The sequence below is a fragment of the Rhincodon typus genome, chromosome 11 (assembly GCF_021869965.1).
Source record: "Rhincodon typus isolate 14 chromosome 11, sRhiTyp1.1, whole genome shotgun sequence".
Classification (NCBI taxonomy): Eukaryota; Metazoa; Chordata; class Chondrichthyes; order Orectolobiformes; family Rhincodontidae; genus Rhincodon; species Rhincodon typus.
Window position 1 is genome coordinate 73,981,616 of NC_063342.1, and position 16,282 is coordinate 73,997,897.

At 44.5% G+C, this 16,282-nt stretch overlaps 1 protein-coding gene across 1 annotated transcript in view; it reads left to right on the top strand.

The window, feature by feature from the left end:
• Positions 1-13,688, top strand: part of LOC109920650 (MAP7 domain-containing protein 2-like) — a 36,593-nt gene extending 22,905 nt beyond the window's left edge. The window contains exons 8-11 of the mRNA XM_048602556.1: positions 360-438; positions 3,635-3,797; positions 5,618-5,910; positions 11,683-13,688. Coding sequence (XP_048458513.1) covers positions 360-438; positions 3,635-3,797; positions 5,618-5,910; positions 11,683-11,690 — 543 coding nt within the window. The 3' untranslated portion in view covers positions 11,691-13,688. The remainder of the gene's footprint in view (positions 1-359; positions 439-3,634; positions 3,798-5,617; positions 5,911-11,682) is intronic.
• Positions 13,689-16,282: the final 2,594 nt, after the last annotated feature.

Below are 16,282 nucleotides of genomic sequence, written 5' to 3' on the forward strand. Positions count from 1 at the left end.
GAAGGCGGGAACACGGTGTGAGTTGGATGATCGTATGGTGGAACACAGTTGAAAGGCCGAATGGCCTACTCCTGCTCCTATTTTCCGTTATAGGAATCCCAGGTTCTCCCAGTGCTCCTTTCCCCGGCTTTCCCCTCTTTGTGTCCAGTCATTGGTTCAATCCTGTTGAAGCAATGCGCAAGGTTCCTGCATTACAACAGGGACCACATTTCTAAAGTACTTTGTTGACTTGGGATGTCCTGAGGTTGTGCACGGCACTATATAACTACAGGTGATTTCTTTGTGTCTGTGTGTGTGTCTGTGTGTGTGTGTGTGTTTCTGTCTGCTGTGTTTAACGTTCTGACTGTTGCATTTTCCAGAAAGATGAAATCAAAGCAGAAATCCATCCTGCCGGGAACGAGGAGAAACAGCTTCAAACCCCAGTCTCTGTGGAAAAAGGTCGGCAATTTCTTCAGATTCGCAGGCCCCGCTGTTGTGCTAATTTTGAATGAAGCTGGTGGTAGGCAGCAGGATTCCCCCACATTTAGAGTGGCACGGTGGCACCATGGTTAGCACCGCTGCCTCACAGCACCAGGGACCCAGGTTTGATCCCCCCTCAGGCGACTGTCTGTGTGGAGTTTGCACATTCTCCCTGTGTCTGCATGCGTTTCCTCCGGGTGCTCCGGTTTCCTCCCTCAGTGCAGGCTAGGTAGATTAGTCATGGGAATTGCAGGGTTACAGGGAGGAATGTAGAGGGGTACGTCTGAGTGGGATGCTTTTCGGGGAGTTAGTCCGGACTCAATGGGCCAAATGGCCTGTTTCCACGCTGTAGGGACTCTATGATCCAAACCGATGTTGTGATACACAAGAGACCAGTGGACAGCATTGTCAGCTGAAGTCTGAGATGTCTGTGTAGAAAGTTACAATGCACATTGGTTTGTGTCACTTTTTAAACTGTTAATTGTTGGCCTATTGTTAATACAGGGAACATCCATCTCCAAATACACCTCATGTTTCTATTCACCAGTCAAATCCTATGCCTGCTAGGAATCTGAAAGAAAACCAGGAAATGCTAGAGAAACTCAGCAGGTCAGGCAGCATCTGTGGAGAGACAAGCAGAGTTAACATTTCAGCATGATTGTTCTCGGAACTTTGAATGGAAGTTCTGAACTTTTCTGGTCCTGTGTCCATTGGATGGGACCAGGTGCAAACCTCGGAAATCTCAAGGTGGACGAGCTCCCTGATCTGTTCCCGCTTCCGAGCGAGATTGAAACCTGCAAAATGTGCCAACATCTGGGCGATCGCAGAATTGTTACTGTGCAGTAGGAAGCCTTCTGCCCCGTTGCATCTGCACAAGCATTCTGAATTCACACTCTGATTTTGTGCCAATCTTCTGCCTTTTCCCCATATCGCTGCATGTCATCTCTAATCAAATAGCCATCCAATACCCTCCTGAATGCTTCAACTGAACCTGCAACCACCACATTTCCAGGAAGCACATTCCAGACCCTTCTCTTGCAAATGACCTTACATCTGTGCCCTCTGGTTCTTGATCCTTTTACAAGTGAGAACAGTTTCTCACTAGAGGCTCTGTCCAGTTCAGTCATAATTTTGTTAACTTCTATCAAATCTCCTCTTAGCCTTCTCCTCTCTAGGGAAAATAGACCCAACTTCTCCAATCTGTGCTCCTAACTGAAGTTTCTCATTCCTGGAACCATTTTTGGAAACTTCTTCTGCACTCTCTCTAATGCGTTTCTATCTTCCTATAATGTGGTGCCTGCAAGTGAGCACAATAGTCTGGCTAAGGTCTAAACAACATCCTGTATAAGTTCAACATCATCTCTCTGCTTTGGGACTCTCTGCTGCTATTGATAAAGCAAAGAGCACAGCGTGCTTTATTAACTACCTTTTCCACATGCCCTGCCTCTTCTAGTGATTGACAATATTGAGGAATATTCAGCTCATTAATGTTGTTTCCTCTTTGCTCTGATTGGCGTCAGCTTTGCTGACTGTTTCCATCATTTTGTGTTTTTTATTTCCACAACTCTTATTGTTGCATTTTGCAAATTGTTCCAATGTAGATGAGGATGATCTTGTCAGACACCAGGACTGTAGAAAAAAAAATCAGACAGTGAGTAATTTATGTGTTATATTTTGTCTCACTCTTAAAGGATAATTCTGTGTAATATTTTATTGGCTCTTTCCCAGGACTGTTTCTGTTGATGATCGCCCTGATTGCAAAGTCTCAAATTACAGCAGAGGAATGGTGGTGATTTATTCTCTGTTCCGCACTACACTCAGTTCCTAATTCTGGAGTCACTTTTCAGCCTCACTCGTCCTGCTAATGTGAGATTCTTAGCTGAATGTGAGGTTCTCAGGATTTAGAAACAATGAGACAGACCAGAATATGACAACAACTTCTTTCATAACGTCATAGACGTTTACAGTGTGGAAAGAGGTCCTTTGGCTCATCCATCTATTCTAATCCCATTTTCCAGCACCTGGCCCTTGTATGCTATGGTGTTTCAAATGCTCATCTAAATACTTCGAAAATGTCCTGAGGTTTCCTGCCACCACCTTTTCAGGCAGTGAGTTCCAGATTCCTACCACCCTCTGGGTGAAAAAAAATGTTTCTTCAATTTCCCTCTAAATGTCCTGCTCCTTACCTTAAACCTGTGCCCCTGGTTATTGACCCCTCTATTAAGGGAAAATGTTTCTCCCTATCTACCTGTCTATGCAGCTTAGAACTTTGTACTGCTCAATCAGATCTCTCTTAGCCTTCTCTACTCTAAGGAAAACAAACCCAGTCTATCTAGTCTCCCCTCATCGCTGAATCAGTCCATCTTGGTGAATCTCCTGTGCACCCTCTCCCAATGCAATCACATCCTTCCTACAGTGCAGTGACCAGAACTGTTAACATTTCAGAGGCCCGTTCAAAAGTATGATAACAGTGGGGAAGAAGCTGCTCTGGAATCTGTTTGTACATGCATTCAAACTTTTATACCTTCTGCCAGACAGACGAGAGTATAACCGGGGTCAGAGGGGTCTTTGATTATGATTGGTGGCTTTCCCGAAACCATTTCCACTCAGGAACCAGATTGAAGAGAATCAGCAAAAGAACTGAAGGTGGAGATGAGTTTTTTTTTTAACATGGTGAGTGTGTAGAAGAATGAGAGGAGACCTCATTGGAAAATACAAGATTCTCAGGGGACTTGACAGGGTAGATGCAGAAAAGGGGATGTTTCCTCTTCTGGGAGAGTCTAGGACCAGACGGCATAATCTCAGAATAAGGGGTCACACGTTGAAGTCAGAGATGAGGAGGAATTTCTTCTCATAGGGTAGTGAGTCTGTCGAATTCTTTACCACAGAGGGCCATAGAGGCTGGGACATTAAATATATTCAAGCCTGAGATAGACATATTTTTAATCATTAAAGGAATGGAGGATTATGGAGAAAATGCAGGAAAGTGGAAATGAGGATTATTGGATCAGCCATGACCTTATTGAATGGCAGAGCAGACTCGATGGACTGAATGGCCTAATTCTATTCCTATGCCTTATGGCCTACTGAATACCACTGTAGGGTAGGGTGGTGATGAGTGATGGGTAAAAGTGACAGAGGGCCCATGTTGAAATCTGTACCTGTTCCATTCTAGGTTTGGATGGAAAGCAGCAGGAGGAGGTACCCTGTGCTCAGGCTGAGGCTGAGATTGTGCCAGGGCTGGAGGTGGTCACTGGGAACGAGCAAACGGACAATGTGGATGAGCAACCAAACAGTGCAGACGAGTCGACAGACGAACCACAGTCCATGGATGTGAGGTAGGCCGAGCTATCAAACACTTACCTTCAGTCCAGGAGGGAACCACTGTAAATGGTGTGGGCGTGCATCGGAAATTTATTTCTGGAACTGATGTTCTCTGGTAATTTAATATAATAGCTTTCACTGATACCCATTGCCAAATCACTTCTCACATCCTGAGTACTCCAGGACCAGGAGCACCAAACCAAGGACTAAAGGTTTAAGTCCCAACTGTGGTGAAGTGAGGTTTTTTGTTTTCAAGAATGAGTTGGATACAGTTCTTAGAGCTAAAGTGATCAAAGGGTATGGGGAGAAAGCGGGAACTGGGGATTGATTGGATGGTCAGCTGTGATCATATTGAATGACAGAGCAGGCTTGAAGGGCTGAATGGCCTACTCCTGCTCCTATTTTCTATGTAACCTGTTGGTGACGCAAAGCACTCAGCGATGGTCCCAAGTTTCACCGCAGAGGTTGAGCTGCCATAAGGATAGATTTAAGTAGTTGGGGCTGTTCTCCACTAGAGAGTAGAAGGCTGAAAGAAGATTTGAGAGAGGGTTTCGAAGTCATGAGCGACCAGACACGGAAAAGCTGTTCCTGCTTTGTAAATGAAAGAACAAGAGGGCATAGATTTCAAGTGATGTGCCAATGCTTCCTCCAAACCTGGGTTTGATTCCACCCTCAAGTGATTAACCGTGTGGATTTTGCACATTCTCCTCGTGTCTGCGTGGGTTTCCACTAGGTGCTCTGGTTTCATTCCATAGTCTAAAGATTGTGCAGGTTAGGGTGGATTGGCCATGCTAAATTGTCCTGTAGTGCCAGAGATGTGCAGGCTAGGTGGGTTAGCCATGGGAAATGCAGGGTTACAGGGATAGGGTAGGGGGGTTGGGTCTGTGTGGGATGCTCTCCGGAGGGTTGGTGTGGACTCGATAGCCTGCTTCCACACGGTAGGGATTCTATGGTTCTTGGTTGTGTGAATGGATTGATTATTTTTTCTTTAGTGAACAAATAGATGTCGACCTTTCCGCGGAGAGGAAGATGCATTTGCTGCAGACAATGACAGTGTAGAATTTGAAAGGAGCTGTTAGGCATCAGGGCCAGTGAGACCCTTTCTCTCTGCTGCACGGCCAAGTGTAACGTCTTCATCAGGGTTTCGAGGGGAGCATCCCACATCAAAGCATTTTGCCAAGTGAAGGACATCTAGCTCATCACAAACAGACACAAACGCATGTACGCACACACGTACGTATGCACACACATGTACACACACACACGTACATACACACACACACACACATACATACATACACAAATGTGTACACGCGCGCACACATGCATACACACACACACACAGATGCACGCACAGACACAGAGTGAGAGATACTCAAAAACATGACACACTGTCCACTGTCTGACGCATCCCCTTCCAGCAATTATAGATCACACTCACTAATTGGCTCGAGCCTTCTCTAAACAAGCAGCAAATCAGTATTTTGTATTCATTGAGGGGGTATGGGCATCGCTGGTTGAGACAGCATTTATTGCCTGTCCCTAGTTGAGAAGGTGGTGGTGAGCTGTTCCAATGCGCTACAACACATCTCTGAAGAAGGTGAACCTAGGTCTTCCAGCTTAGATAGAGACCCTACCACTATGCCTCAAGAGACCTTTCACAACGTTGCGCTGTAGGTTGAGTGTACAAACCCATTTATACTGAATTCTTTTCTCTTGTATTGAACTCATGTCTGGAATGAAAACGAATTGTCAGGGATTATCCACATGGAGGAGACAGTGACCTGTCAAAGTGGGCTGCTCCATTTCATTTTGCCATATTTGTGTTTCTTAGCCCCATGTCAAAAGACGACGGCATCTCCATTCCTGAGTTCTCGCCGCTCAATGAGGTGAGCCACGTTGTTGAGCTGGAGGAGGAGCAGCAGAATGGACCAGCTGATGCTCAGGCTGTCGAGGACCTCATTGACCTGACCGTCCAGTCAACCTACACCCAGCTATCCTGTGACAAGATGACCTTGGATGACTGCAACAAGAACTTGATCGAAGAGCGATGCCTTTCAACGGAGAATCCTCTTATCACATCCCTGACTACATCTGTGGACGAAACCCATATACAACCATCTGCAGGTAACTTCTACCATTCCATTAGGAGTTGGGGTCATGTGGAATCTAAAGAGCAGAATTGGTTAATTCCTCAACTCAGTGTGGATGGTCACATAATCGACATTGTCATATGTCCCTGTTGGATGGGGTTTTGATTTTATTCATTTGTAGGACGTGGGCACGTAGGCTGGGCATTAATTGCTGTCCCTAATTTCCTGCACAAGGTAGTGGTGAGCTGAATAATTGAACCATTATAGTCCACGTGCTGTGGGTTGACCCACAATGCCCTTAGGGAGGGAATTCCAGCATTTTGACCCAGCGACAGTGAAGGAACAGCGATATACTTCCAAGTCAGGAGGGTGAGGGGAACTTGAAAGTTCTGGTGTTCTCATGTATCTGCTGCGCTTGTCCTTCTAGATGGTAGTGGTCATGGGTTTGGAAGGTGCTATAAGATATCAAAACAAACAGTCACAAGACTGCTGTAGGTACAGACAGTATGCCTATATCAGAACCCCTCCAAACAAAGGATTCCTGGATCCCAACTGTCCCAGAACCTGTAGACCAAGAAGTGATGACTTCTGTCACTAACCAGAGTGCGAGACAGCCACCATAGATACATGACTTTCCATGTAGGACCTTCGGCAGTGAAAGTCAACATTGGACTGATTGTCCTGACAGTCTCCTGTTTGGGTGTTAACGATTATCACACTGGGGACTACATAGTGTATAAGAGCCAAACACAGAAGTTGCTGGAAAAGCTCAGCAGGTCTGGCAGCATCTGTGAAGAGAAATCAGAGTTAATGTTTTGCGTCCAGTGACCCTTCCTCAGAGCTAAGGTAGAACTGAGCTCAGAAGTGTACAAGAGGATAGTGCATTGTAATCTGTCCAGTCCAGAATGCCTGGGATTGAGGCATCTCTGGATTATTGACTAACATTAGAATGTATCATGTGTTGTGTGAACAGGATCTAAGTATGTACTTTGGATATAACATAGTGGCACAACGTTGTAAAACAGTAATAAATGGTTTTATTTGTCCGAAGGAATCAAAGGTCAAGGGGAAAAGGCAGGAAAGTGGGGTTGAGCATGATCAGATTAGCCATGAATGGTGGAGCTGACTCGATGGGCTGAATGGCTTACTTCTGCTCCAGTGTCCTATGGCCTCAAATACTGCAGCTTCCATGTCACACCATACTAAAACAATGATAAAACGGGGACAGCTGGTTTAAGGTGACTCAGAATGTACATGGCCAGTAGTCCGCTATGGGCAGTGGGGTGGGGATGGGGGTGTTAATCATTTCCTAAATATTCATTACAAAAAGCTGAAAGCAGTTTTATTTTCCAGAAAGACTGGCATCGTACCATCACGGCAAAGACTTTTAGTTTGGATTCAGACCTGATTAGCTCTTTCTCCTTTCTCCATTGTCGTTTCTCTCTCATAAAGCCATGGAGTCATACAGCATGGAAACAGACCCTTCGGTCCAACCAGTCCATAATCCAAAACTAAACTAGTCCTACTTGCCTAAGCTTGGCTCATATCCCTCCTAACATTTCTAATTCATGTACTTACCCAAATGTCTTTTGAACATTGTAACTGTACCTACATCTACCACTTCCTCTGGAAGTTCATTTTATACACAAACCACTCTCTGTGTAAAAAAAAAATTGCCCAGACGTCTTTTTAAAATCTTTTTTCTTTCACCTTAAAAATATAACACCTAGCCTTGAAATGGAGAAGTCACCTGTCATTCACTCCTCATGATTTTATAAACATCTGTAAGGTCATACCTCCACCTCCTATGTTCCAGTGAAACAAATCCCAGTCTATCCAGCCTCTCCCTATAACCCAAACCCTCCATTCCCGGCAACATCCTGGTAAATCTCTTGTGAACCCTCTCCTGCTTGATAACATCCTTCCTAAAACAGGGTTACCAGAACTGGACACAGTATTCCAGAAGAGGCTTCACCAGTGTCTTGAACAACCTCAAAATGACATCCCAATTCCGGTACTCAAAAGTCTGAGCAATGAAGGCAAGTGTGCTAAACACCTTCTTAAGCACGCTGTCTATGTGTGATGCAAACTTCAAAGAATTATGTACCTGAACCCCTAGGTCTCTCTGTTCTACAACATCATTCAAGGCGTTACTTTTAATTGTATAAATCCTGAACTTGTTTGTTTTACCAAAAACCTCTCCTGCAGGCTTCTAAGTAAAACTGTCAATGCCTGGTAATCTGACCTTCAGTCAGAGCAGAGACCTTAGAACCACATTCACTGTCATGTGGTGTTCGGCCCTGCAACTAGAGAGAGCTGCACGGGCCCACTCAAAGAATATTCCAGACAATGGAGGTTTCCAGATTTTGGATTTCTGGACTGGAGAGTTTCAGTGAATCAGATTGTTCTATTGCCCCATGTAGGGGCCTAATACAGATACTCCAGCATGTTGCCCTTTCATGGGGCATTGTGGGAGATCAGCATGACATTGTTTACATGGAAGCACAATTTTGAGCATCAGGAACCATTGGACACTCTGTATAAGCCTCCTCATTGAACCTAATCAATGATCATGAGGTGTAGTCTTCATGTGCAGTGTGAATCAGAGCTAGTTTATAACTGGCCACCGCAATCTCCAGAGATGGTCGATAAATGCCACTCAAACCAGCAAAGCCCAACACCTTTGTCCAATAAATAATAGAATCCTTACAAATGGGGAAGAAGGTCATTTGGCACATCGAGTCCACATTGACCCTCCAAAAAGCATCCTACCCAGACCCACTTCCCCACTTCATTCCTGTAACCCCACATTTCCCATGGCTAATCCATTTAGCCTGTGCATTCCTGAACACTACGGGGCAATTTAGCATGGCCAACCCACCTAACCTGCACATCTTTGGACTGTGGGAGGAAACCAGAGCACCCAGCGGAAATGGGGAGAATGTGCAAATTCCACATACTCGGCACGAGGTGGAATCGAACCAGGGTCTCTGGCGTGGTGAGGCAGCAGTGCTAACCACTGAACAGCCCACGCCACAAATAATGAAATTCATTTGCCTCTGGTTCCTCTCCCTCTCTAATGTAACACCCAGATTCTCTGGATGAACTGTTTTCATAACCTCAGTCCTATGACCCTCTGTAACTGCCTGCATTATGGGAACATCCCTCGTTTCCCCCTCACCCTCCACTCGGCTCACCTGCACAAGAGTATTCTCCCCTCACCCCACCTGAATTATTGCAATGTACGGGGTAGGGGGATTGATAAGGGTGAGAGGGGTCAGGCGTATGGAGCAGAGTGAGAGAGAAGGGGTGCAGTGTCTAGGATACAGTGTCCAGTAGCAGGGTATAAGGATGAGGTAAGGGGAGCAGTGCTCTGGTACAAGGGCTAATATTGTGAGGCAAGGGGGGCAATTTCAGAGGTATGGGGTGGTGTAGAATGAAGGGAAAGGGTGCTGTGTCAGCAAAAATGAGGAGTGAGGATGGGGGAGAGTTGGCAGTGTGGGTGATATGAGGGAAAGGGTGAGGGGAGATTGCAGAATGTGGCTTTATGAGGGACAGGGTCAGTGTGGGTATATGGGCTGGTCAGTGTGAGTATAATGAGGGGTGGTCAGTGTGGGTATATGAGGGATGGGGTCAGTGTGGGTATATGGGGTAGTCAGTGTGGGTATAATGGGGGTGGTCAGTGTGGGTACATGAGGGACGGGGTCAGTGTGGGTATATGGGGTGGTCAGTGTGGGTATATGAGGGGCAGAGTCAGTGTGGATATATGAGGGACAGGGTCATTGTGGGTATATGGCAGGGGTCAATATGAGTATATGAGGGCGTGTCAGTGTGGGTATATGGCGGGGTCAATGTGGGTATATGAGGGAGGTTCAGTGTGGGTATATGAGGGGCAGGGGCAGTATGGGTATTTGAGGTACAGCGTCAGTGTGGGTATATGGGGTGTGGTCAGTGTGGGTATATGAAGGGGTCAGTGTGGGTATAAAGGGGGGTGGTCAGTGTTGGTATATGAGGAACGGGGTCAGTGTGGGTATATGGGATGTCAGTGTGCGTATATGGGGTGGTCATTGTGGGTATATGGGGGGATTAGTGTGGGTATACAAGGGTGTCAGTGTGGGTATATGGGGGAGGTCAGTGTGGGTATATGAGCGGGGGTCAGTGTGGGTATGTGAGGGGGGTGTTCAGTGTGGGTATATGAGGGCTGAGAGCTGTACTTCAGAGCTGCCAGCTCCATTATAGCACTCCGCCAGTCTAGAAACTGGAGACCTTAAAAGTCAAATCTTCAGACTGTGATGATACCGGTGGGGGGCGACATGGCTTCATTTACTCGGCTGCCTGATTTAAGTTGGTGTCAGGGCTGGGGTCATGAGATACGGATAGCTCTGTTCGTTCATTATCCATACAGGAATGGAAATTGTACCCAAAGCTCCAGCTCTGGTCTCTAAAACCACTGCACAACAAGGATCTTATTCAAAAACATGTTGCAAGATGCTGACTTGCTGTGTTCCTCTAGCTCCACACTGTGTTGCAGCAATCCTGCATGGTCGCCCCATAACTTAAAGGTCACTGCCTTATTGGGAGCTTTTGTTTCTGTAATATCAATCTGGTATCTCCGTGTTATTAGCATTGCCTCTGTCATCCCCAGGTGAAAATTCTTAAAAATACCATGTTAACGGAATATCAACAGGGGGAAGGAAATATTTTCTCTGATGCGGAATCCAGAACAGTTGATAGAAAAGTGGTGAGGTTAGGGAGGGGTGTCGGGGGAAGAGATCTGAAAATTAGCCATTTAGGAGTGAAATCAGGATGGACCTTTGCACACGTTACGGGCCAGACCAGACCTTCTCAAAATATATTAAGAAGGTAGCCTAGACTCTAACTTCTTCTTACTTTAAATATAAATGTGAGGTGCTGTGTTCCAGATGCAATTCAATTGGTCATACTACTTGACGTTAAGAAAATTTATTCAAACACTGTTCTTAAAATACAACAAAAGAAAGAAGAACTTGGAATAACTTAACTCTATTGTAAAACTTAACAGATTAATATGTTGTTTTACTACTAAACAGTAACTGTTGCCAGTAATAGTAACATCCCATAAACACACCTTTGGCAAAAGGCAAATTTAGAAAACAGATTGTCTCACACGCAACTCTAGCAGCCCAGGAGGAAAACATCCAGAAAAAACTGAGAGGGAGTAGCAGCCAGGAGAGATTCACTGCCTTCCAACCCTTCTGAGACCCAGGCACCAACTGCTGCCGAATAAACTAAAAGTCCTGGTTCTGTGAGAGCTCAACCTCACCCATTCAGGCTGCTTCTATTGTTCCAAGGCCTCACAAGCTGTTTACTCAAGTGGTTTTGGTAGACTGTTCTACACCTCTGCCTTAAAACCTCTCCTCAAAAAAAACAAGAACAAAGTAACCTTTTAAAGCCACAACTATCCAGAGAAGGCTCTTTCCCATGAAGCTATGACTGTAGATGCTGGGGTGTCAATTCAAGACCAGCATTGCTAAGATTTTTGTTGTGTAAGCCAATCAAGAAGTGGAATTGATGTGCAGAAGATTAGCTAGGATCTGATTGAATGGTTGGATAGGCTCGAGGGGCTGAATAGCCTCATCTTCATTCTGCGTTTTCATTGGATGTTAATCTGAAGTATGCGGATTTGAATGAATTTTAATAGGAAGGAACATTTCTTAATTTTTTATATCTTTTCAGGACAAAGCAATCACATCTCTTTTCTCCAGATACGGTGCAGAAATGTTATTGTATCCTCAAAGCTGACAAAGTTACATTTGTCCTTTCCTAGAGTTCTGAACACATAGATGCAGGGGCGCAAAAGACTTGGCTTCAATCCGTCCAGCAGTACTATGATTTTGAAGACTGCGCTACTTTAAGAAGATTCATGTAGCCTTCATAGATATCGTGGTATAACTAACAGTGATCCTTCAAGCAGCAGTTCAAATCATCCATTTAAATGCAAGTCTGTCTTTTTTACACATGTAATTCTGCAAATCTTCTCCCTGGCCAGAGCGGTCAGCAAGAGCAACAAACCGAAGTATCATTCATCCTGCAATTAAATAACCACTATAGAAGCTCACTCACATTTACTGTGTTAATAATTTATAGTAATCCCTCCATCATGGTGAACTATTATCCACACTGTTAAGATCAATGTGAATCTCGACGATATTTACTTCGCTTCTGCTGGCTTCTCAAATTTTCTCTTCTAAAAAGAAAAGGAAGTTGATATTGAAACTGAGTGAGTGAATTTCCCTGGAGAGGTACTGGTTTAATTGCACTATGTATGAATCTTGCAGTGATGCACAGTATGGATTAGGGGACATTGTAATGTGTTTTAGAAAACTCAGGTATTCTTTCATGGTTACTGAATGTTCATTTTGAAGCAGATGTTAAAAATGTTTTATTATGATTCTCAAAGCATTTATTGCATCATATTTAATTATTGTTTTTATAAATTAATTGTTTTCATATCTGAAAACCGGAACCTCCTGATTTTTATGGTAAAATGGAATTGTGAAATTCTTGCCATCTTTAATTGCCAGAATAGTATTGAGTGCAGTGTTATATTTGGTTTATTGCTATCAACAGACTTTTGAGATCAAACATCCTTAAAATATGACAATATCGTGCCTCTAAAGAAAGTACCACATTAACCAAAAGCACCTTTTGCTGCAATTTATCACGTGGAAATGTTTTATTTTGTAAAGGTTAGCCATCAGTTGTGAGGAATCAGACTTTGCAAGCCTGCATTTAAAGATTGGCTACACACCCTGACCCTATGTACTGAAGGGATATATATCGTCAATGTGCGTGGAGATTTCTCTCAAAGTGTAACATGCCTTGCAGTTTTTGTGTCATTACTTAAAATACCAAGTTTCCCTTGCATCTCAAAACCAGCTCCAGGTTTAATCTGCAGACGGGAGGAATAAATGCTACTGTACTGATGGAAAATATTGACATTAGTGGAAATAATTTCACAAAGGCTTGCAATCTTTACATAATTTTCAGTTGCATCTCACCACTGCAACGAGCTTTGCAAAATGGCAAATACAGTCAAATATAAAACAATGCAAAAGGATGTCTTTGCAAGAGCTCTCATTTCCTTAAGCATTGTGCTTTGAAAGTAACTTACATGATTACTGGTAAAGACAACAGTTGGGACACTTTGCACTGTCTGTGGTTCAAGCAGCTTGTACCAACCCAAAGGGAATGACAGTCGAGTTAAAATACACCCGGCATCAATTGGACTGTATAATAAATGATGCAGGTTTGTTAATCCAGTAATGTATTCTTGAATGGTAATCAATCCTCATGGATGTAAATTAAGTTACCAACACCCCAAAGTGTCCAGAAATTAATCTCCTTGGCATGACTGTGAGCAAACGTCAAATTATGGGGATGTGTCAAATCTTGTGGCTCCTCCTTCGTTCTTTTTGGAACCATCCGTGACAGAAACGTTAGAAATGTGGAATAGACGGTTTGACTCAAGCAGCTTGAAGCAACAGGGCTACCAGAGTCGACAACGCGAGGTCCAAAACCTTCAGTCAAAGCAGTTCGACAACCCCAGGAAAGTACCTCACCTCCCTCACATTGGTTTCCACTGGAGAGGTTATACTTGTGTGTTGAAATCACAGCGACTGGCAGTCTCACTATTTGGTTGTGGGTAAGCTCCCAGGTCCTCTCCGTTCTTTCCTTGCATTCTCTCTGTGTCTGCGTGGGTTTCCTCTGGGTGCTCCGGTTTCCTCCCACAGTCCAAAGATGTGCAGGTTAGGGTGGATTGGCCATGCTAAATTTCTCCTAGTGTCCAGGGGTGTGTAAGTTAGGTGGATTAGACATGGGAAATGCAGGGTTACAGGGAAAAGGGTAGGGAGTTGGGTCTGGGTGGGATGCTCTTCAGAGGGGCGGTGTACAACTTGTTGGGCCGAATGGCCTGTTTCCACGCTAGGGATTCACTTTTTGCTGCAAAATCTGTGTGATGACGGTTATAGAATCCCTACAGTGTGGAAGCAGACCATTCAGCCCATTGATTCCACACCAACCCTCCAACGAGCATCCCGCCCAGATCCACCCACTACCCTGTAACCCTGCATTTCCCTTGATTAACCTGCCTAGCCTGCACATCCCCAGACACTACAGGCAATTTAGCCTGACCGATCCACCTAATCTGCACATTTTGGGACTGTGGGAGGAAACCCACGCAGACACAGGGAGAATGTGCAAACTCCACACAGACAGTCACTGGAGGCTGGAATCGAACCCAGGTCCCTGGTGCTGTGAGGCAGCAGTACTAACCACTGAGCCACCGTCAATCAAAAGCAAGCAATCCAGCAGAGTTGATGAAGGAAACGAAAAGGATCAAACATAAACACTTCCAGATGAGGTAGAGAGTGGAAAAGAGTTTGCCCAGTTCAGGTTTTGTCCTTGATGGCAGTACAGGGTGTAGATACCTTGTGGGAGGGCTTGGCCAGCCACCTAGACCAGCCAGGGCCCCTTGGAATGACCATGTGCTCCACAGTATTCAGACATTCCCATTGTGTTGGCCTATTGCTGAAAAATCCTTCGTCCACCTAAAAGCAGTGTGCTTCTTGTGGGACGTCTTAACCACATATGTGGTCAAATCTGTAACACTGGCTTAACCTCTCACAAAATAGCTGCCCATCAGCTTCTGTAGGGTAGGAGATCCTGTATTACACAGTGTTCAGTAGAGCAGTGACTAACCACTAAACTGCTAATTATGTGTGTGGTGTGCACACACACAGATTCTTGTCTCATTGCACTAAGTTGATCCATTCTGTTGATGGATTGTCAACAAGTGAGGCTTGCATGCCACATTCAAGATTGTACAAAAGATCTAATTTCACGATGTCACAATGTGTACCACTTTCGCTGAACATTAATAACTCCATTATAAATGTAGCTGGTGTACAATAGCTTGTGTAGTTTGCTGATGTGCTGAAGTCTCCTGTCATAATGCACAGCATGTGTGTACATGAAATGCATCAATAAATTTTTATTCAAAACACTTCCAAACACTTGTCCAGTGAAATCATTGCATTTAAACAAAAGGAGGAAGCTATGACTGAAGAACTTATATTTACTCAATAAAACAAGGACTCAGTGCACAAAAGCAGGGAGGAGATAGAATGGTGGAGAAAGATCCTTTGCTGTCACCTCAGTTAGCGCAACAGTTAATACAGTTGACATTTTCAACAAGTCAACAGCTCTGTTTCTTCTCATTCACTCTTTGGATGTGGACATTGTTGGCAAAGCCATTACAATTGTCCAAAATGAAAACAGCAGTAGACTGTCTTCTTGAAACATTCAAGTCCATGTAGCTAGATAAAAGTATCACACAACTCAATAAGGAAGGCAAGCGATTATATGCCCAAATTTAGAATGGTGTGTGATTTGGGAGGAGAATTTGGAACTGGTGGTTTTTTTATTCGTTCATGGGCTCAGAGTGTTGCTGAATGGGCCAGCATTTCTTGTCTGTCCCTGGTTGCACTTGAGAACGTAGTGGTGGTGAGCTGCCTTCTTGAACCACTGCAGGCCCTATGCTGTAAGTTGACCCATAATGTGGGAGGGAGGGAGTTTCAGGATTTTAACCCAGTGACTGTGAAGGAATGGTGATATATTTCCAATTCAGGATGGTGAGTGGCTTGGAGGGGATCTTGAAGGTGATGGTGTTCTCATGTGTCTGCTGTCCTTGTCCTTCTAGATGGAAGTGTTTGTGGGTATGAAAGGTGCTGTCTAAAGATCTTTGGTGAATTTCTGCAGCACATTTTGCAGATGATACAAACTGCTGCTTACTGAGCATCATTGGTAGATGTTTGTGGGTGTAGTGCCAATCAAGTGGGCTGCTTTGGCCTGGATGGTGTCAAGCTTCTTGAGTGCTGTTGGAACTTCACCCTTGCAGGAAAGTGGGGAGTGTTCCATCACACTCCTGACTTGTGACTTGTAAATGGTGGACAGGCTTTGGGGAGTCAGGAAGTGAGTTACTTGCTGCAGGATTCCTACCCTTGACCTGGTCTTGTAGCCAATGTATTTATGTGGAGAGTCCAGTAGAGTTTTTGCTCAGTGATAACCCCAGAATGTTAATGGTAAGAGATGGAATGCCATTGGACTTCAAGAGAAGTTGTTCAGGTTTTGTCTTGTGGCAGGTGGTCATTGCCTGGTACTTGTATGGCACAAATGTAAATTATTACTTAACTGGTGAGTGAATGTTGCCCTGATCTTGCTGCATGCAGAAATGGACTGTTTCACGGATGGTCACTTAGGTCAGATGGGAGTAACTGGATGGAATTGCGTTAGTGTAAATGGATCCGAACATAAGACCATGTCTCCAAGAGTGAAGAGAAAAGACTTGTATTTATATAGAGACAAAA